Here is a 22,403-nt window from a genome sequence, read left to right on the forward strand (position 1 = left end):
AAATCTTTGTTTCTGCAGCAACATTCAGATGGTAGGCTCAGAATTTAGCATAAAAAACATGCAGGCATAGATCTATCCTGCTTCGTGTCAGTGGTTTATTCTACTGGTGGTGGTGTAATGTTGAGAATATTGGCACAGCTGAGCATCGCCTATCCCCTACCCAACCCTGTGGCTTGTCATGTCTGTCATAATGTTGTGCTGTGGCCATTCATGTGCTTTTTTTTGTGCAGAGGAGTTTTTTTGTTTCCTGTTCTCGTGCTGTCCTACCATGGAAGCACAGCATGAGTGGAGGTCTCTTTTTTTCCTCTTGTACCCTCCCGTTGTTGTGTACATTTCAGTGTTCTTTTCTGTAACGCTACCGATCTCCGACTTGTAACCCCATGTGATGTCTGTGTTATGTGTGTAAGGTCGGGGAGGGGAGGGGGGTCCCATTTTCACTGCACGGCAACCTGCTTGTGACAAATAAAGCTTGATTGATTCTGATTCGTTTAAACACCACCTGAGCATTGTTGCTAACTGCATCCACCCTTTTATTGGCACATTTACTGATGGCTGCTTCCAGCAGGATAACACACCATGTCCCCCAGCTCATTTCATATCAAACTGGTTTCTTGAACATGACATCAGATATTAATCCAATAGAGCAGCTTTGGGATGTGATACAACAGAAGAGTCACATAATGGTTGAGCAACCAACTGAGTTGCTGTCATGTCAACTTGGACCAAAATCTCTGAGGACAGTTTCCGGCACCTTCTGACGTTGCACCATAACGAATTAAAACAGTTTGAAAGGTAAAAGGATCCAACATGGTACTAGCAAGGTGTATAATAAAGTTTCTGAGTTTGTAGGCATTGCTTCTTGAATTTTATACTGTTTACACTGTGTGGGTACTTGGTGATGAATGCATAAATGACTAATCATTTTAACTTTAAGTGAGATAAGAATGAGCTCAAATCTGTTTTTATCTGCCTTTGTCAGTCAGAAAGGGACCTCCTGCTGTACCAGAGCCAGGCCAAGCAGCTGTGCCGTAAACTGGACGCTCAGAGTCCAGAACGTTGTACCCTTGATACCGGGGACAAGAACTTTCAGTAAGATCACACATTTTGTTGATAATTTTGGTGAGGTTTAACTTGAGTCAAATATAACTAATGGTTAGGCCTCGTTTCAGTTTTTTAATATCCCAGGGTGTGTGTTACATTATCCTCTGCGAGGCTTCTTTTCCCAAAACGATGGCTTTTGAATACCTCGAAGACCTCAGCAAAGAGTTTTATGTCCAGTATGGAAAAAAAGTACCCACAGTATCCAGGCCCTACTCTTTCATAGAGTTTGGTAAGACTGAAGTCCAACATCTTTTATCACACAGAGACATGGCGCTAATCCCTGTAAACAAATAAAATGAACATTTTTATAGCATCTTACATCTTGTTCCAGACACATATATCCAAAAAGTGAATAAGCCATCTGTGTCGATCAAACTCCGGAAGACCTTGGCAAGTACTAAAAAAGAGCTGGAAGATATTCAGAAAATAATGGCGGAAAATATTGCTGAAGTCATGCAGAGAGACCCTCTCTGTGGTAAGTGTAGCAGGCGTTGGTAACACATCCCATCAAATGGGAGGTGCTGATTCTATTCAGAATTATGTAGACAATTTGTTATTATTCCAATTTACAAATTACAATGTACATGTATTCAGAGATGTTCAGTTCATCCCAATGTTTCGATTTTATCCCCTCAGATATTGCCAAAAAAGTCAGCAACCTGAGCAGCTTTTCAAAAAGTTGTCGCAGCAACGCCAAAGATGTCAACACCTCCCCCGGCTATGCTAAGGCTGTAGCTGTGGCTGTGTTCATCACACTCATCATCTACATGCGTTTCTGGTGGCTCTGATAGACGCTGGGACAAGGACGTCTCCTCGACCGGCACCTAAACTAATCATACATTGTGTGCCATATACAGCCCACTTTGATGTGAAGTGAGCCGGACCAGTGATAAACATATAAAGTTACAGAATAGTTTCCTTTTTAGCCAACTTGCTTCACATTGGCTTTCCCTCATAAACAGGTTGGTGGAGCTTCTGGCAGCATTTCAGCACTGATGGAGAGTCCATGTAAGCATGTCCAGATGTTAGAGTCTTAAAACTGTGATGTTTGTAATTAAAGTTTAAACAAGTGTGAGAAAGTGTTATTAAAAATGTTGAATATTTACCAAGAAATCAATCTGTTTGAGTTTTATATATGACAGTTTATGTGAACATCATGAAGGTTGCAGGCCCTTTCTATATACACACAAAGAGGGTAAAATAAGTATTGAACACCTCACTAATTTTCTAAGTAAATATATTTCTAGCGGATCTATTGCTATGAAATTCTCACCATGTGTTGTTCAGTTTCCCCACACAGGAAGCATCTTGAAGCTGTAATCACCAACGAAGGCTTTTGTACAAAGCATTCAATTATTTTCAGTATGTACAACACTTTCCCCCCTCTATCATTCCCATTACTACACATAATTTATGACCATCTGTGGTTTGATGTTCTTGTGTGGATTGGACAGGTTTTTACTGACATATGGTGGGAATTTCATGTCAGTAGCACCTTTAGAAATGTATTTACTTAGAAAATTGGTGACATGTTCAACACTTATTTTACACACTGTTTATACAGTGGTGTGGAAAAGTCTTTTATCCCATTCTTGGTTTTCTTTTTTGTATGTTTGTCATACTGAAATGTTTCAGATTGTCAAACAAATTTAAGTGTTAGACAAAGATAACACAAGCAAACACAAAATGCAGTTTCTAAATGAAGGTGGGGGGATTACCCTAAGAGCACAGCGACAACTCATACAAGAGATTACAAAAGACCACAAGAGACAGAACGACATCCAAAGAACTGCAGGCCTCACTTGTCTGAGTTCATAACTCAAGCATAAGAAAGAGACTGAGCAAAAATGGCATCCATGGCACAGTTGCAAGACGAAAATGAAGAACAGGAAACCAAACGAAAAGAAGCATCATGCCAACATTAAAATATGGCAGTAGTTATGTGATGGTCTGCAGATTTTTTGCTGCCTCAGGACTGGAAGACTTGTTGTGATAAATGGAACCATGACTTCCTTCTACCAAAACATCCTGAAGAAATATATCCAGCCATGTGTCCGTGACCTCAAGCTGAAGCACACTTGGGTTCTACAAGAGGACAATGATCCAAAACACACCAGTAAGTCCGCCTCTGAAAAACAAAATGAAGACTTTGGAGTGGCCCAGTCAGAGTCCTGACCTGAATCCGATTTTAAGATCATGAGTGGATGACCTTAAAAAGGCAGTTCATGGTGGAAAACCCTCCAGTGTGTCTGAGTTAGAACAATTCTGCAAGGATAAGTGGGCCAAAATTCCCCCACAGCGACGTGAAAGACTCATTGCAGTTGTTGCTTCTATGGCTGAGCCAACCAGTTATTAGGTTTAGGGGGCAATCACTTTTCACACAGGGCCATGTAGGTTTGGATTTTTTTCCACTTCACACTAAGCATTTAGGAACTGCACTTTGTGCTTACTTGTGTTATCTTTGTCTGATATTTACATTTGTTTGATACGAACCCCCCCCCCCAGAATATCAGGAAGAGTACTGGTGATTCCCAAAATCATCTTTGATATGTTTGTTGTAACTTTTTATCCACCAGTATGCATAGGTGCATAAATATAACTAAACACATTTTCCAGTTCAATTTTACAAATAAAAATCAGAAAAAAATAGACGAGCACTTTATTTTGTGATAAAGATGTCAAATTACAGTTAATTACTTGCATTCCTGAACAAAAAATTCTGTTTTGAATGTTTGAGTGCATTTGCCTAATAAATAAAAATGTTTTGTCGTACTAAAAAGGTTTTTGTCAAATTTCTAAAATATTTGTAATTTGTTTTAGTACAAAGGGTCTAATAAATTTGTTAATCCCTGTATAGACAAACCAAGGAGCTCGTGTTTACACAAACACAGAACAAATAAGAAAAACAAAAAAGCGAGTCAGACCAGAGGCTAAGCTGCTCTTTATGATCCCCAAATGAACAAAGACGACAAAGGCTTACTGCTGTATTAAAGACGTACGTGTGTGTGTGTGTGTGTGTGTGTGTGTGTGTGTGTGTGTGTGTGTGTGTGTGTGTGTGTATGTATATATGTGACATGATCTGCTAGTTCGAAAAGCTTTTTTATTTTTTAAAATTCGAGCTACGCTTTTTTCGCCATTGCCATTTGCCCTTCACACAATAAAACTGAGGGATGTTGGACACCAACAAGGACCATGACTTACAAAATAAACACGCTGTATTAACTAAGGCTGAGAACTGGTGATTGAGTCCATGAACGCATCAGGGAATCATTTATTGAGGTTACAAAAAGAGGGCGCTAAGAGGCATTTTCCTATAAACTTCTATAAAACTGGCAAACACCATAGTCGCCCCCTGCTGGTCATTAGAATAAATGTAGGTTTAGGGTATGCCCATCTTTTTAAAAAAAAGTTTACAAAATCTTGTGGTAGTGGCGTTTCTGCAGCTTTAGTGACAACAATACAGACTCACCTCAACTTTTACAATCAGTTATACTTGGACACTCACTGACACACATTTTACAGCTGCCGTTCAAATACAAGAGCTTCTGTCAAAGTGTGACAATAGTAAAATTCCTCTTTGTTCTCCGGACTGCTCGAGTAAGTCCTGGGTTCTGGGGACGCAGGAGCACTTTTCACTTTTTCCCCAGTTTACATAATAAAAGGAACCCACACTGTAGTTTTTCCTCAGCAAAGTAAAAAAAGCAGAGATCTTCTTTCCATCGCTCAGTGTGATGAATGACTTTGGGAGAACAGATTTATGCCATCATATCAAAGTCGTCCCGCTGCAAAAGAAACACAGTGATGAGCTTCAAGGCATCAGAATTCGGATTCAGTCCTGAAAACTGTCGATTTAAGTAACAGATAATCATTCGTAACTGAAATATGTACATACAAACTCTGACAAATCACTCACCTCTTCATTGTAATTCATCACGTGCTGCTTGATCTTCGAGGAGTCCACCCACGTGACGAAATCTTCCATATTTCTTACATTTAAAAAAGTTACAGTAATAGTGTCAGCATTTTCACATGTGCAGTATAGTGAAGCATCTGTGTCAAAGGCCCTCTGTGTTGGTAAAGATATTGTGAGAAGACTAAATACCCGGAGACCAACCTTGTGACTAGAAACGCTGGGTCTGTAACAATATCCGGGCCAACACGCACATCTGTGACTGAGTCAAGGACAACACTGAATCTGTTTTAATCCTTGAATGAAGACAAATCTGAAGTGTTAAGCATAACAATTTACAGTAACACAGCAGTCAAGGATACGCCCTTGTTCGATGAAAGTAATTGCCGTCTTCAGGTTCTGAGCCATACGAAGATTCAACATGATGCTGGGCAGCCGCCTCCTGCAGGAATCACACAGACAAAGTATACATAGAGGCTTGCATTTATACACAGCACTGTATAAAAGCCTCAAGCCACCTCTCATTTCTTTATATTTTGCTAGGAAGATGAGAAATACATGCAGAGATTTAATGAAACATGTCCAAACATGCATTGAAATACAGTATATAATAAACAGTCTGTACAATTCTAACAAACTTGAAACTCAAAATTTGACCACCTTCATGCTTCAACATAGCTTGCTTGTCATTTCTTTGTGTTCAGGAATATTTCTCCTTGCTTCTGGAAGAACATTCAAAGCTCTTCCTTGGATGTTCGCTGACGTTTGTTCTGTTCTCTATCAAGATGATCACACACTGAGATCCAGACTCTGGGGAGGCCAATCAACGACTGATACTGTTGCATAGTGTGTTCTTCTATCCAGGTATGGATAGAAGCCTTGAATGGCAAATGAAGCCATTGCCAATCACCTGTTTTCCAAGTGGTACTGCATGGTGGATCAAAATCTGATGGTAGTTTTCTGTGTTCATAATTAAATGAAATTTGACAAGATCCCCAACACCACTGGCTGAAATGTAGCCTCAAAGCCAGGAGTGACAAAAGAGCCTTTATGCTTGAACAGTTCATAAGTCAGTTTTAAGTGGCTTAGCAAAACAAAATGATCAGGCACAAGCACTGGACTAAGAATGAGTGAAAAAGCAGCCAATCTCCAATAACGAACTTTCAGAAAGCCTGTAGAACTTTGCACAAGACCACTTTAAAAATTACTTGAAATTCTGGCGCCTCAGAAGCAAAATATAAAAAATGAGGAGCACCTCCAGACTTTTCCACAGTACAGTACACTTTATGAGTTTAAGATATACACATAAATGTACCTGCAGAATGAAGAAGCTGTGACTTTCTCTGTGAGGGACAAATTCTGTCTGGTGGGGATGAGACCAATGCTGTATCTGAGGTGAAGGAAGAAAAAGATTCTCTGTGTAATATCAACAAAGGTTTAGAAAACAATAAACAACACAGCAATCAAAATCTGCTCAAAACCACACAGGAAACAAGCGCAGAGTTAAAAGATGTCAGCTTGAATTAACATTAAGAGGATTTTATCCATATTAAATAACTGTAATATCCAAAACCTTACAGTTTTTCCAGTAATTGATGTGTGCTCTGTGCTCTGAAGCCATCTTTCTCATCCAGGTCTCTGATTTTTCTGGCCAGGTCTCTGACATTCCGACTAAGCTTGTTGTACCTGAGACACAGGAGGAAAAAATGGTGTCTGTGTGATTTGTAAATATCAGCTGAAATATGGTATAAAAATGTGTTTATACGTCTATACAGTGTAAATAACCGATGCTAAAAGCTAGCTAGCGGCCACAGACTCACTTGGTGTAGTCCTCCCTTTTCTCGATGTGATACTTCCGCAACACCTTGACCTCGTGCAGGTTGTTGTCTACCTCCCAGTTGATGAAGTCGACCTTCTTCAACAACTTCTGTTCGTGATACTTTAATTTACGAACCATTTTCACAGCGTTTCACGCCACTTCTGGAGAAACAGGAAGCACGTGCTGTTATTTTTCTTCTTCGTCATCGAGAACTGAAGGTGGTGGCCCGCAACAGCGCCCCCACCCCGCAACCTAACAAAACACGGTAGCACAGATTTATCATCTGTGCTACCGTGTTTTATTGTAACAGAAACCTCGTGGTTTTTTAAAATAATAATTTTTAATACTAATGTAATCGTAATCGTTTGCTTACTCACAAATATCAAATGTGATTGGAAAGTCACTCTAGGTTGTTATTATTAGAGTTATAGATAAATACAGACCATTTACCATTTATTTACCATTTGTAGAAATAACAGTAATTAAAGAATAAATGTACTTATGTAGCAAATCTGTTTTAAAGCAAGTTCCTTCGATGTATGAATTTTTAAATTACTGATAATATCTGAATTCTTTTTTTTTACAGCCCAGTAAATGTTAACAGATAGCTCTTGAATCAGAGGGGAATTGAAGTGCTTTAAATAACTATTCCAGCGAAATATGGTGTAAAGCTGTGCATGTGAATATCGTTTTAGTGATTAGCCTTTGTTAGGGGTATTTATTACATTTTATTATGTATATTTAAAAAATATGTTACATATGTTGAGGACAAAAGAGGGGCCTTTGGTGTGAAACTGTTCCCCCTTCGGTGTATTCTTGTTTACTTTGTCATATTTCGGCAGGTGTCACCAAACTTCTAAACTGAGTCCTTCTCAGCTACACGTGGGTTCATTCATTGAGTGTAGCCTCCAGAGGAGGAGGCACCGCGTCTGCTATATGCGTAAAAATCAAAAGCGTGCCGTGAATTACAGCTGAGACAGCTATGCTGACTGTTAGTTTAGCGCCATGAGAGTCAATCTTTAGTAAAGAGAAAGCGAGGACAGGACCATCAAGAGTGCGGGCGCCCACATCCTGTCATCTACACCCTAAGCTTAGCTCCAGACCCACAGGTAAGTTTCACCGAGATAAGAATTTGCTGTTTAAAAAAGCCTGTTAAACATTGTCTGCGGAGACATCTTTTGTGGCTAACTTTAACAGTGAACACCTTCTGCTTCCTTTTTAAATCTGTGAAGATGCCTTCAGAGACACCGTGTTTCACTATCAGCAACATTTGGGGGAACCATAACCAGCACATACGTCTTTAATTAAACAACGGGGCATTCACTCACTCTAACTTTCACACCTTCCCTTCACATGTGGGTTTGCCCTTCAACAGGTCCGCATCCTTACGAGTGTGATGTTTGCTCAGCTTAACTACCGCCAAACAAATACGTCAAAGTTTTCTGGTGATGGAGGTCAGCTCTGCTCCACGTCACTATATGTAATATTACTCCTTTTCTCAAGATATCAGCAGAGCAAAGCTCCACTTTAGACTTCATTTCTTCACACTGACTTGGAAGTTCTGCCAGTGCTGTGCTACCCTGTCCTGTTGTAGTGAATTCTCTGAAAATCTAAAAGCCCCCAAATGTGGCACAACGTCTCCAAACACTGTCCCTTTGAGTCCGGGTTTATGCGCTTGAGCGGGAGTAGTGCGTTGGCAGTTTCGGATTTCCCGTGAGCGTGCGGAGAGCGTTTGTTGTTTATCAGCTTCAGAATCAAATACGCGGAATAACCGGTTTGTGGATCACTCTTCCTGGTGCTGTTGTCGGCCTGCCCGTCAGTCCCTGAAGTGGGAGCGAGTGCTGAAAGGAATTAAAAGTGTCCACCGTCTGTGCTTTTTCGTGTTTTATTTTTTATGATTCTTGCTTCTCCCGAATTTCGGTGAACTCCGCTGTCGCTCCTTTCCGGCCCACTCATCAACCAATCAGCACTCAGACAGGCAAGCAGACGCAAAGATCATTCGCATCCAGAACTGTGCGTTTGAGATATTCGCCCCCAAACGAAAAAGCGCACGCACGTCTTAAACTGATAATGTGTCTTGAAAAAGTTAAAAAGTGCAAACAGCTCAGTTTGTAACTTGATCTCAATGCTGAGCTGAACCTGACTGTTGAGTGACAGCTTGATACTCAGTGATACTCAATGAGATGCTCTCTATGGCAGAGAAGAGCTGTTTATAAACTCATTTCAAGGAGCTGGCAAAAGATTTCCTGTTCTCTAGTGTGAATCTGCGTGGGTTGTTGATAAGTCTGTGACAAATTAATGTTGACGTCTCATTATTCTGTTGCAGATAACTTTAAATATAAATTTTTTTTTACTGTAGGAAATGTGTTTCATTAATGAATTTGTATTTCTAAATAGTCTCATCTACTGTATATTTACCAGCTGTGATAGCAGTGTTGGTCTTTTCACATTCCCAATCTGCATGTGTGCTAAAGCACTTAAAACTTCCTGGTGTACTTCCTGTTACAGTAGCTGTCACCAGGGTATCATGAGTCACGGGTACTCTGACATGTGTTTACAGTACTGTACAAAAGTCTTGAGTCACTGCCCATTTCTATAATTTTTTTCTATATATTTGCAGAGTTCATTCTAACTTTTAAAGGGGCCTTGAACAGCAGACCTCCAGGCTTTCTAAGGTCTTTCAACATCCATCTTTTTATTTTCAGAGAAACTGGTTTGTTAAGTCATTTTACACTGACCTATGCATGATTCAAGCATAAAGAGGCACCTAAGTTTAAGGATGAACCAGTGTTGTATCTACACAAAACAGATAGCGTAGAAAAGAACCAACTTTAAATTGTATCTTTAGGCATCCCCTTTTAAGAAAAGTCAACATTTTTAATTGAATCAGTGAAAAACACCACAAATAGCAGAGTTTGACAGAAATAAAATAATATTTTTGTACCAATAAGGTGATTCCCAAAGAACTATAAGCTGAAAACATGGGATATCTCAACATCGTGTACAGTGTGTTCTTAGAAAAATGTGAGACGATCAAACAAGTGGAGGACAAGGGAAAAAGCATCTGCCCTGAAAAACTATCTACCGCAGATCATCAGTATCTGAGATTCATGTCCTTAAGAACTAGGAAAATCCAGCAAAGACCTCAAACAGGACCTGCAAGATGCATCTGGCCCTTCAGCTGATCCTACTGTTCACTGAAGCCTCATCAGTAACATTTAAATATTTGATTTAAATGATCATCAAGGAGGAGAAGGTCTGAAGACACTGTAAGGCTCTGTTGGGAGTAAAGCTAGTTAGAAGTGTACAAGATCTCTTTTTGCCTTATATGTTGTATGTTCAGTTTGCATCTTTCAATAAATAGTTGGCCCTAGTTCCCATTTTCTATATAAAACACAAAAAATTAAGTGTGACTCGAGAATTTTGCACAGTACTGTAAGTATGTCTGTGGGCAGAATTTCCAACTCCTCCAAACTGCAAAGCAAAATGCAATCAGAAAGATTTACAGGTGTGTAGTATTGGTCAGAATAAAAGTGACGTCTGAAGGTTGGTAGGGTCTGAGTCACTCTTTGCCTCAGTCTCCAATTCTTTATCATTCCTTATGTATTTGTATTCATGTATTTATTGCCCTCCATATGAGATGTAGATACAACGTTACAAAGATAAACATGGTCCAGATCCATCGTAGGGGTAGCGCAGAGAGACAGGTAACAATTTAAGCTGATATTCATGAAGCACCTACATGCAAATTTAATTCAAAGAGGCTTGAGCCAACCAGCTGTTTCACAACCAGAACCTTCCTGCTGCTGCGAGGCGACAGCGCTAACCACTGCACCACCAGCCAGCAGATCAATATTATTTGCACGTAGCAAAATGCCGGAAAGGTGAACTGTTCATGGTAATTACATTATAGTTTTGTCTAAGTCATTCAAATATTCGAATTAAAATTAATATGACTTAGTGGAGAATAGTTTTCTTTATCTAGGTAAAAGTTTGCCTTTAAATTGGTTTGCATATAGAAATATAACCTTTCTTTACATCTTTTAAACCTTGAGCTGTAACAGTGAGACATTTTTAAGGTTGTAATACTAATGATGTTACTAATTTGAACGTGACACGATCACATACTGTATACTGTCCATTTTCTTTTCATTCATATGTAGGTTAAGCGTGAGCATATTTACATCTGTAATATTCGGGCTGCAGTGGTTAGCATCGTCACCGCACAGCAACATGGTCCTGGGTTTGAATGCACCAGCTAGCTGGTGCTCTTTTGTGTAGAGTTTGCACACTCTCCCATGTCTGGGTGGGTTCTCTCCAGGTACTTCCTCCCACACTCTGACGACATGCATGTTAGCTTTAGTGATTCTAAAGTGGCCATAGATGTCATCGGGAGTGTGAAGAGGACCATCACTTAAGAAAATGGATGGATGGACGTGAATAAGCAAGAACACAGATGACACTACCTAAAAAAAAAAGTTTGAAATATAGTTGGAGAGAGTTGGCAGAGTGTGTTGGGTGTAGACACTGCAGGCTGTAAGGAGGGCACTCACGCACACACTGACACACACAGAAACAGAGAGGGACTGTGCAGCCGTGCCCCTCTGCTAAGCAGAGCTCCTACATAAAGAGGTCACTGTGCTGAAAACATAGCACCTCCTTCTCTGCCACCACTTCAAGGCGTTCATCTTGGCTAGTTGTACATCCCTTTTTGAAAAAACTAAATAGAATTTTTAAACTAAATCCCTGTTCAAATACAACACATATAAATGCTTCACAGCATAACAGAGTCACAAGTTTGCTCTGACATTACTTTTGCTCGAGGTCCGTTTGTTTGAGATGATGTCATGAATCAGTAAGAACAAGAAGGAACTGCAAACTGTGCGTGAGTCAGATTCGGTGTGCGTAATTGTCTGAAGACAGTGGAGAAACAGAGGCCTCGCTGTTAACAGGGATTAACTAATAATCGTGCTGTGCAAACAGTCCACCTGAGCCGATCCCACACTTTCACCTTGTGAGAAAATGAGCAGTTCCTCCTACTACTTGAAGGTGAGCTGACTCTGTGAGTCTTGTGATGAAGGCAAGTGGACGATGCCTCAATTTGGAAATAAAAGATAAAAGAATGAGGACTGTTTCTCTTCAGACGCCCCAGATGCCAGAGTCAGGAGACGGGTTAGCAATTGTCTCATCACTGTCAGCTAAAGGTTCACACTTGTTTAATTCACTCATGTATAAAATCCTTCCTAATTTTAAATTATTTATTTAAATTTTAGGACTTTACAATTTGCTGTGCTTTTTCATCTTTAAGCCACAAACCTCTGACAAGTTTAGACGAGAAATGATTTGTATTTTTTTATAAATGACACCTGTGACAGCTGCCATCGAATGTTATTAGAATTCTGGTGCAAGTGTGGATAAGTAGTGCACAGCTATGTCATTAGCCAGGGTAGATGGAGGCTATGGTTTTCCAGCTGGTCGTGTAACAGTTTCAGCAATGGTTGACCGACACGTTCCTCTCCTGCACTAAATCTGCACTTGTCTTGCTGGAGGACAGATTTCCAATAACAAGACAAAGGAAAGGTGACAGCTGTTTCCGACATGTTCCCCATTACTTTTTATTGTTAGACTGTGTCTGTGAAGGACCAGTCACAGCCTGTTAATCCTCAGTCTCTTCCACTGTTGTCTCGTGCATTTCTGCAACTTCTTAAGTGTTCGAGGCAGAAGTCAATTTCTAGCTCAAGGACACTGCAGCAGCCTTGCTCAGCGTGTCAGGACGCTCTCTGTGAGTCCTTATGTTTGTGTGAACAAGCTGAATGAACCTTTCAGTTCACTCTTCTTTTTTTCATTTTCTTCCTGTCCACCCTAAAAGGCTCCTTCACTGTCTCTCTGCAGAGTCGAACATTCCTCCACAATGGCGCTTTCCTCCAGGCTAAAATACGTGTCTCTGGGGGTTCTGGTGCTGCAAACCACCCTGCTGGTTCTCACCATGCGCTACTCCCGTACCCTGAAGGAGAACGGTCCTCGCTACCTCGCCTCCTCTGCCGTAGTGTCAGCTGAAGTGCTCAAGATTTTTATGTGCACTCTCCTCATCTTCAGTGAGAACAGTGAGTAAGGAGGAAAATCAGTTTTGGATCCTACTTGGGTAGAAAATCCCCAGTCTAGTTAATAAACTTCATAGGTTGAAAAGTACCCCACATGATTTAGCAGGTTGCAGAACCACCTTTAACAGCACGAACTTGTAGCACTCGTTTTCTAAATTACTGACAGCGCTCTCTCTGTTTCTCTTAGATTTTAGCTTGACGGCAATGTACGAGCTGCTGAACAAGGAGATTCTGAACAAGCCCGTGGAGCTCGTGAAGCTGGCCGTTCCTGCAGGGATCTACACTCTGCAGAACAATCTGCTCTATGTTGCCCTGTCCAACCTGGACGCAGCCACCTATCAGGTTACATACAAATGAATGAATGTGCTTGTTCAAGCTCACTGAGTTTGTGTGCGTGAACTGGTTTCTTTATGGTTTCACATGGCTGGTTTGTATTGTGTACATTTCTGCATTCACAGTGTACAGTGGATATCCTGGTAAATATTTACATAAATCTATCTCACAGATGTCATCTGTTCTAATCTCATAAGGCTTGTTTGATTAATTTAAGTGGTACTAAAGCTATACCCTCTGCTATATTCTGTAAATATTAAAGAGGAAAATGCTAGTTATTGAGTTTTGGAACACTGGAAAAAATCATAAAACATATAAAATATGTTTGTTTAAATTAAAGCTTCACATCCCTCATTTCTAAAATGATATTTTTTATAAATAACATTTATAATTGGATGTGAACAAACTCTATAGTGATCTAAAAAAAAACAATAAACCAAAAAAACATACTTTGGAAAACAATTCAAACTGACTGAAACTGTTTTGTGAACTTGGAAAATTAATTTAAAAAATAATTTAAAAAAAATACAGACGACTAGCTGGTAAAAAGGCCATGTTCACTTTTCTTCTTTGTCACAAAGTAACCATTTTCAAATGAACACCAAGATTTATACGTTCATGACATCCAGTTCCAGTTTCTGTCCTTTTTCGCATATACGCAGTTCTTTACATAAATGAATAACGCAATAACATTTTTAAGTAGAATTGTGAGACTATTATTACCCAATTAATAATACTACCCATTTGTCCTTGAAGAAGAAAGTGAATAAGAGGCACTTGGGAACATTTCAGATCATCCTTTTAACAGCAACTCAGTGACAAAAACCTTGCAAATGAAGCTGTCCCAATAGGAATGAAGCACAACAAGTTCAATGTTTATTTCTGGAGTGCAAACACGTGTCCTCTTATCTATCACAGAGAGGATTCTTAGAAATGGCGTGTCTCTTCCATTTTTAAACAGATCTGTCCTGACCCCTGCACAGTGGGCTGCTGAATGAAAGGCATCAAAGTACAGATGAAGAATTAGAATACAGTAGATCTTCCAAAAGAACGAGAAGTAGCTGGAAAGAAGATTTCTGGATATGAATGCATTTTCTGTAACTGTGGCATTTCTATACTACCCATTATTGTGTGCTAAATAATAAATAAATAAAGTTTGTGTTTGTAACACTCTGAAAAATGCGATATGCTTTGAAGAGCACAATAAAAGATAGGAAAATATGACTGTAGCATGAAATATAATTGTGGACACAGTCAAAATGAAAAAGTAAGAGTGTAAATAACAAGAAAAATTAAATATGGCAGAGAAGAAATCGAAAGCAACAGGATGTTATTTAAGAAAAAGAAGGAGCATAGGTAGCAACTTGATCAACTCTACTGTAACTCAGACTGTAGCCAGTACTGTATCAATTTTTATGTGCTGTAGTGAGGATGGGAGTAATCCATCATTTACTTAAAGCATCACTTGTGTTTTTGTGTCTAACAGGTCACGTACCAGTTGAAGATCCTCACCACAGCTTTGTTCTCTGTCTCCATGCTCGGGAAAAAGTTAGGCAGCTACCAGTGGCTCTCCCTGCTCTTCCTCATGGCCGGGGTCACTCTGGTGCAGGTAACAGCGCTCGCCGTCACCACAATTATTACTAATGTTTCATTTCTACCTTTCTAATGGTTTTTTTGGAGTCTCAGTGTATTCATGTGTTTTGATAAAAGCCTATGCCTTTGCACACGCTCATCAGTGTTTCAACCTTCACAGTTGCCCGTCGAGTCTCTGGGTGACTCTGAACAGAATGTAATGTCTGAAAGCTCCCAGTTTGTGGGCCTGATCGCTGTGCTGATGGCCTGTGTGTCCAGTGGTTTTGCTGGAGTTTACTTTGAGAAGATCCTCAAAGAGACAAGCCAGAGTCTGTGGCTTCGTAATATACAGCTGGGTGAGTGGCTATACCTCCATTTATATGACAGGCTGAGCGAGGAATGTATGGTTCGTTACAAACAAACGTTTTCTCAGAAAGTTATGCAGTTCCTGTGAAAGTACACCGCATGATTTAGCAGCTTGCAAGAACTTGTAGCACTTGTTTTTAAAATGACTTTATCAGTCACTCACATTGTTGCAGAGTTACTTTTACTCTGTCTTACAGTGAGGTTTGCAGACAGTCATTTGTGCACAGCTCCCGCAGCACTTCAGGCAGGTTGAGGTCTGGACTTCTTTTATTTTTCAGCTGTTCTGCTGTAGATTCGCTGCTGCGCTAGGGATCATTTAGCTGTCAGACAGATGGGGTTGCATTTGACTCTAGAATACTGTGGTATGTAGAGGATGTCATGGTCGGCTTAATGACTACAATGTATCCAATAATAACATGACTCTAAGTAAAACTAAAGAGAGACTATTATAAGAAATTCAGTGCAAAATTAAATAAGAGCTGTAAGCATGAAAAATGGTGCAACATGCAAGACTTCTCTGTATCTAATTTAACATCATCTAACTGTTGACATTCAGTCAGGGAAAATCTCATTTTATACCAGGGGTTTCTGCAGAGTTTGGACAGCATTTCGTTTACAAGCCTCAGGCTCCATTTGTAAGTTAATGTGCTAACAGAAGGACATGTTATACCTACATACCTACAATACCTACAACCACGATTACCGACACTAACAAGCTGATCTACAGTACGGCAGCAGTGATCAGTGAGATGCTTGGCTACAAGTTGAACAGCCACAAGGGGCAGTACCCTCCATGGAGAAGGAGGCTAGAGGGCAAGATCAAAGTAGCACGGAGGGAGGTTAGCCAACTAACGGAGTTGCAGAAAGGTGCGACAAAGAAGGTGCATAAGAAATACAGCAAGCTGTCCATACCTGAGGCCTTGGAAACTGTCAAGCAAAGACTCACAGCCTTGGCCAGCCGCTTGAGGAGGTACACCAGAGAGATAGAAGGCAGGAGAATAAACCAGCTGTTTTCCACAGAACCAGCAAAGGTGTACTCTCAGTGGCAAGGGAACAATAATAATAAGAGAACAGCACCACCAAGGCTGGAGACGGAGCAATACTGGAAGAGCATATGGGAGAAGGACGCAACCCATAACGGCAATGCTCAGTGGCTAGTGGATCTGAGGGCAGACCACAGCGACCTCCCTGAACAGGGTCCAGTAACCATCACAGTGGCAGATATCCAAGAAAGGGTCTCCAGTATGAAGAGTTGGACAGCACCAGGGCCCGACATGGTTCACGCCTACTGGCTAAAGAAGCTGACTGCACTCCACGAGCGTCTGGCAGCACAAATGAACCAGCTGCTAGTTAACGAGAGACACTCGGAATGGCTAACTGAAGGTCGGATGGTCCTGATCCCCAAGGACCCCAAGAAGGGACCGGTCCCCTCCAACTACCGACCAATAACCTGCCTCAGTACTACATGGAAGCTCCTGTCAGGCATCATATCGGCTAAGATGAACAGGCACATGGGTCAATACATGAGTGGGACACAGAAAGGAATTGGCAAGAATACCAGAGGCGCAAAACACCAGCTACTGGTAGACAGAACAATCAGCCGAGACTGCAAGACCAGACTGACCAACCTGTGCACTGCCTGGATTGATTACAAGAAGGCCTATGACTCAATGCCCCACAGCTGGATACTGGAATGCCTAGAATTGTACAAGATCAATGGGACCCTAAGAGCCTTCATCAGGAACTCAATGGGGATGTGGCGTACAACACTAGAGGCCAACTCCAAGCCCATAGCACAAGTCACCATCAAGTGCGGGATCTACCAAGGAGATGCTCTGTCCCCACTGCTGTTCTGCATAGGCCTGAACCCCCTCAGTGAGATCATTAACAAGACTGGCTACGGATACCGACTACAGAACGGAGCAGTTGTCAGCCACCTCCTGTACATGGATGACATCAAGCTGTATGCCAAGAGTGAACGAGACATCGATTCACTGATCCACACTACCAGGATATACAGCAATGACATTGGAATGTCGTTCGGACTGGAGAAGTGTAGTCGGATGGTAACAAAGAGAGGGAAGGTAGTCAGAACTGAGAGGATTGAACTACCAGAAGGCAACATTGCAGACATAGAGGACAGTTACAAGGCAAATGGAAACCATGAAGAGGCTGCTAGGAAAGCTGCAACCACCAAGTACCTGCAGAGGGTCAGGCAAGTCCTGCGGAGTCAGCTGAATGGTAAGAACAAGATCCGGGCCATCAACACGTACGCCCTGCCCGTGATCAGGTACCCTGCTGGGGTAATAGGCTGGCCAAAGGAGGAGATAGAAGCCACTGACATAAAGACAAGAAAGCTCCTTACCATGCATGGAGGGTTTCACCCCAAGTCCAGCACCCTGAGGCTGTACGTTAAGCGGAAGGAAGGGGGCCGGGGACTGGTGAGTGTCAGCACCACAGTCCAGGATGAGACAACGAACATCCAAGAATACATTGGGAAGATGGCCCCAACTGACCGAGTGCTCAGTGAATACCTCAGGCAGCAGAAACCCAAGAAAGAGGAGGGAGACGAGGAACCATCATGGAAGGACAGGCCCCTGCACGGTACGTACCACCGGCAGATAGAGGAGGTGGCTGATATCCAGAAATCCTACCAGTGGCTGGACAAAGCTGGACTGAAAGACAGCACAGAGGCACTAATCATGGCAGCTCAAGAACAAGCTCTGAGCACAAGATCCATAGAGGCTGGGGTCTATCACACCAGGCAAGACCCCAGGTGCAGGCTGTGTAAAGATGCCCCAGAGACAATCCAGCACATAACAGCAGGGTGCAAGATGCTAGCAGGCAAGGCATACATGGAACGCCATAACCAAGTGGCCGGCATAGTGTACAGGAACATCTGTGCCGAGTATAACCTGGAATCCCGAGGTCAAAATGGGAGATGCCCCCAAGGGTGGTGGAGAATGACCGAGCTAAGATCCTGTGGGACTTCCAGATACAGACGGACAAAATGGTGGTGGCTAACCAACCGGACATAGTGGTGGTAGACAAACAGAAGAAGACGGCCGTAGTGATCGATGTAGCGGTTCCGAATGACAGCAATATCAGGAAGAAGGAACACGAGAAGCTGGAGAAATACCAAGGGCTCAGAGAAGAGCTCGAGAGGATGTGGAGGGTGAAGGTAACGGTGGTCCCCGTGGTAATCGGAGCACTAGGTGCGGTGACTCCCAAGCTAGGCGAGTGGCTCCAGCAGATCCCGGGAATAACATCGGAGATCTCTGTCCAGAAGAGCGCAGTCCTGGGAACAGCTAAGATACTGCGCAGGACCCTCAAGCTCCCAGGCCTCTGGTAGAGGACCCGAGCTTGAAGGATAAACCGCCCGCAGGGGCGTGCTGGGTGTTTATATATATATATATATACATATGTATGTGTGTGTGTGTGTGTGTGTGTGTGTGTGTGTGTGTGTGTGTGTGTGTGTGTGTGTGTGTGTGTGTGTACATATATGTATATATACATATATATACACATATATACCTTTGTACAAGCACAACGTTAGACTGATTTGGTGATTTGGCAAGTAAAACTGTTCTTGGCATATGGATGTGAGTTTCTTGGGATATTTTGTTCTATGTGTATAACAATAAAGATTGAACTGAGGAGGTGCACATTCAAGGTGAGTTTATGGGCTGTATATTGATAAAACTTGATGGCATCTTAGGACTGCAGTCTGCTTTAAGACAGCATGGCTATGGCTCATTTCCTTTTGTTCTTCTTGCCTTATATTGCTCCTTAGTTAAAACACCACCTTTGTCTTACTTGTCCCAGCAAGGACCTGATCTTTATCACTTTCTCTTGTCTCTTTCAGGTTTGTTCAGCTTTGTGTTTGGCTTGACAGGCATGGTGGTGTATGATGGCGAAAGCTTGAAGCAGGAGGGGATTTTCCAGGGATACAACACTATTACCTGCATAGTTGTCGTCTTACAGGTTGCGCCATCGTGTTTCACTACAGTACATCATTTGACTTCCATGAGTTTTATGGCAGTCTTTGTGGAGTTGTTCATGTCTGCCTTTGTGTTGTTTGCATGTCTTCAGGCTCTCGGCGGGCTGATCGTGGCTGTAGTCATTAAATATGCTGACAACATCCTCAAAGGATTTGCCACCTCTCTATCAATCATGGTGTCTACACTCATGTCGTATTTCCTGTTGAAGGACTTTAATCCCACAAGGTAAACACAAGCGCGCTTATGCACAATAAAAAAAATATTAATTTGCTAACACTTTATCAGTGGAAAACATGATATTCTTGAGGGTTTTTTTTTTTTTTTTAGATCTAGCAGCTTTACTACAGGCTGAAATACATTTAGGTCCTTAAGTTTCTGACAAAGAAACTTTGTTTGTAATTTTGCCTCTTGCCTCCACCACAGTCTATTTTACAGAAAACAATCATGATTTAAAATCCACTGTGGTGGTGTAACGAGGCGTGCTATTAAAAACTATCATTATCCAAAAACTTTTGGACCTACCTGTGTGTCAGCAATTGACACTGATTATCAGGAAACCAGTTAAAACAGAATCCAGATGTCTTTTAACAGTCACCTGACTGCGCTGACCACCTTCACATTTGTGGATTTTCATCAGGTTTTGTGTTGATTAAAAAATAGTTCTTCCATCACAAACTCCAGTTTAGCGTTTTTGGTTTTAACTAATAAAAATCTGCCTTATTTTAATACTAATCAGCAAGTCTTTGCTTCCAAACATGTTAAACTGTGCAGTGAAAAGTTTTTGCCACCTTCCTGATTTTGTAGTTTTTTGCATATTTGTTAAATTTAGATGTTTCAGATCATCAAACGAATTTTAGAATTAGAAAAGATAAGCCAAGTAAATAACTGGGTTAGTTATTAAAACGTAATAAGTGGCTGTGCCGCCTTCGGCAGAAGCAATCTGCAAGGACTGCAAGACATGGTGATGCCGCATAAGCCGAGAAACCTTGAGCTTCAGGGCATAAACTCATGGCCGGAGATTCTTCTTCAGGATTTTATGGTACAGAGCAGAATTCATGGTTCCATCAGGGAACAGCAAGTTGTCCAATTCCTGAAGCAGAAAAACAGCCCCCGAACATCACCACCACCATGTTTGACTGCTGGTATGAAATTCTTTTAGGAGATGCATGTAACAGGAATGAAAGCTTCCAAGAAGTTCACCTTTCGTCTCGTCACAGAATATTTTCTAAAAAGTCTTGGGAGTCATCAAGATATTTTTGGTAAATATAATATGAGTCTTTATGTTCTTTTGGCCAGCACTGGTTCTTGCCTTAGACTCTCACACTGATGCTATTTTTGCACAGTCTCATTTATGTTGTTCACTTGTGGAGTGACTTTAAGTCAGACAAGTTAGGCCTGCAGTTCTTTTTGACCAGGGGTAGGCTACTCCGGGCCTCAAGTGTCGGTGTCCTGCACGTTTTAGATGTGTCCTTGATCCAACACAGCTGATTTAAATGGCTAAATTACCCCCTCAACATGTCTTGAAGTTCTCCAGAGGCCTGGCACTAAACTAATCATTAAAACCTGCAGGACACCAGCACTTGAGGCCTGGAGTTGTTTAACTCTGCTTTAGATGGTCTTCTAGGTTCATTTGTGACCGTTGATCATCTTGGAGTAATTTTGGTAGGATAACTGCTGCTGAGAAGATTCACCACTGTTGTAAGTTTTCTGCATTTGTGGATAATGATTCTCACCGTGGTTCACTGAAGTTCTAAAGCCTTAGAAATGGCTTTGTAACCCCTTTCCAGACTAATAGATGACTTTTTGAGATCTTTTAGCCTACTTCACTTCACCATCCAGCTTCTGTTTAAGGGATTTCTCAATTCAGCTGGTCTGGCAGTAATCAGGCCTGCGTGTGATGAATATACTGAACATGTCAGCTTTCCAAAAACAATGTGGAAAATCAGAATTAAGTCACGTCATAACATAACAAGAAAGAAATCCTGAAGAGGGCAACTACTGTTTCGCTATCTTCTAATCAGCAGCAATGTTTTTGAAAGGCACTGTATTCAAAATCTTGGCAAAGCTCCACACAGAACTAGTAATAGTAACAGTGATAACTGTCATACACACAAGTTGCCTCACGTGTTGTGCTTCCAACTTAATGCATTTTCTTTTTCTCTGTGTCTCTCAGCGTATTTTTTCTAGGTGCAGTGCTGGTTATTGCTGCCACATTTCTTTACGGCTATGAGCAGAAACCTGCCAGCAGCAGCACCAACAAAGTGTAATCAGAGACTTGCGTGAATTGTGGCTCTACGAACTGTGACCAGGAATTTGCCACATGAACAATTTCATTACAGAAAAAGTAAAGACAAGTTACTGGGAAATACAGTCTTTTGGAAGTGGGCCTTCTCTGAAAAAGTGCAAAATGGATGTTAGCAGTGACTCATGTGAAAGCTATTGTTTTGAGCATATCAGGTAAACTTAACACTACAGAAAAGCAAACGGCGTAAGGCGAACAGGAGGACATGATAAGCAAACCATATCCTTGCTGGCAAACTAATGTGAAACTAGTTCACGTGTGTCAGTATTAGAACTGTGACGTTCCACCTCAGGAGGTACAGATGCTACATTTAAGCTTTGGGTTGCTAAAGAATTGTAATTTTAAAATGATCACGTCTTTTGAAGAAGTGGCACATAATTTTAGTGCAAATGGAAAGTCCAGCCATCCATTCACTTCCGCTTATCCTTTTCAGGGTCGCGGGGGCAAATGGAAAGTGTTTCTTTAGATATCAGCAGAGAAGTTTTGAAAAAGCACAACAGCATATTGCACTTACTAGATCCCCACAAGCACGTGCTAAAATAATAATAACAAAGGAGCGCGTCGTATCAGATTTTTATAATCTGTCTGGATCCTCCACCACATTGCCAAGGTGCTCTACTGGAGGCTGTTTGAGTACAGCGAGCTCTCATGTTCAAACAAACAGTTTGACATGATTTGCGCTTCATGATAGGGTCGATTATCTTGTTGGAAGCATCAGAAGATGGGTCGTAAAGGGATAGACAGGTTTAGCAACAATACTCAGGGCTGTCATACATACAAGGGCTTGTGTTCTGCTTAAAGCGTGCTAGGAAAATACCTCTAAAACTATCATGTATTAACTGTAACCCCAGTTTCTTAGCTGACAGCAGGTTCGATGTGTTATGCATTCAGAGATGCT

The 22,403-nt window shown here is 41.4% G+C and overlaps 3 protein-coding genes across 6 annotated transcripts; 2 read left to right on the forward strand and 1 right to left on the reverse strand.

Moving 5' to 3' along the window:
• Positions 1-1,230: 1,230 nt before the first annotated feature.
• LOC308413053 (vesicle-trafficking protein SEC22b-B-like) lies at positions 1,231-1,889 on the forward strand (the record flags this gene model as incomplete). The annotated part of the gene is made up of 3 exons (XM_080907838.1): positions 1,231-1,330; positions 1,433-1,576; positions 1,738-1,889. The coding sequence occupies 3 exons, from the start codon at positions 1,231-1,233 to the stop codon at positions 1,887-1,889; spliced, it is 396 nt and encodes a 131-aa protein (XP_080763964.1).
• A 2,220-nt stretch (positions 1,890-4,109) lies between these two features.
• Positions 4,110-7,037, reverse strand: imp3 (IMP U3 small nucleolar ribonucleoprotein 3). The gene is made up of 7 exons (XM_080907089.1): positions 6,832-7,037; positions 6,590-6,697; positions 6,327-6,401; positions 5,374-5,453; positions 5,216-5,267; positions 5,015-5,087; positions 4,110-4,883 (listed from the first exon to the last, which is right to left on the reverse strand). The coding sequence occupies exons 1-7, from the start codon at positions 6,966-6,968 to the stop codon at positions 4,857-4,859; spliced, it is 552 nt and encodes a 183-aa protein (XP_080763215.1). The 5' UTR covers positions 6,969-7,037; the 3' UTR covers positions 4,110-4,856.
• A 692-nt stretch (positions 7,038-7,729) lies between these two features.
• Positions 7,730-22,217, forward strand: slc35a3b (solute carrier family 35 member A3b). Of its 4 annotated transcripts, XM_080907924.1 has the most exons (8): positions 7,730-7,939; positions 12,723-12,934; positions 13,119-13,273; positions 14,751-14,873; positions 15,018-15,192; positions 19,068-19,186; positions 19,295-19,428; positions 21,377-22,217. In XM_080907924.1, exons 2-8 carry the CDS (start codon positions 12,742-12,744, stop codon positions 21,468-21,470), a joined length of 993 nt encoding a protein of 330 aa, XP_080764050.1. In that variant the 5' UTR covers positions 7,730-7,939; positions 12,723-12,741; the 3' UTR covers positions 21,471-22,217. The 4 variants fall into 4 exon arrangements, with proteins under 4 accessions (XP_080764050.1, XP_080764048.1, XP_080764047.1 ...); XM_080907922.1 differs by having other exon boundaries at positions 12,700-12,934; positions 19,068-19,428; XM_080907921.1 differs by having other exon boundaries at positions 19,068-19,428.
• Positions 22,218-22,403: the final 186 nt, after the last annotated feature.

Source organism: Rhamphochromis sp. 'chilingali' (assembly GCF_963969265.1).
Source record: "Rhamphochromis sp. 'chilingali' genome assembly, chromosome: 16".
Classification (NCBI taxonomy): domain Eukaryota; kingdom Metazoa; phylum Chordata; class Actinopteri; order Cichliformes; family Cichlidae; genus Rhamphochromis; species Rhamphochromis sp. 'chilingali'.

Bases quoted from the DNA above. Each gene is read 5' to 3' on its own strand.
- imp3 (XM_080907089.1), bottom strand. From the start codon at position 6,968: ATGGTTCGTAAATTAAAGTATCACGAACAGAAGTTGTTGAAGAAGGTC. The intron at 6,698-6,831 runs GTGAGTCTGTGG...CCTGTGTCTCAG, and splicing joins AAAAGGGAGGACTACACCAA to GTACAACAAGCTTAGTCGGA. The intron at 6,402-6,589 runs GTAAGGTTTTGG...CCTTCACCTCAG, and splicing joins CATCAATTACTGGAAAAACT to ATACAGCATTGGTCTCATCC.
- slc35a3b (XM_080907922.1), top strand. From the start codon at position 12,742: ATGGCGCTTTCCTCCAGGCTAAAATACGTGTCTCTGGGGGTTCTGGTG. The intron at 13,274-14,750 runs GTTACATACAAA...TGTGTCTAACAG, and splicing joins TGGACGCAGCCACCTATCAG to GTCACGTACCAGTTGAAGAT. The intron at 19,429-21,376 runs GTAAACACAAGC...TGTGTCTCTCAG, and splicing joins AAGGACTTTAATCCCACAAG to CGTATTTTTTCTAGGTGCAG.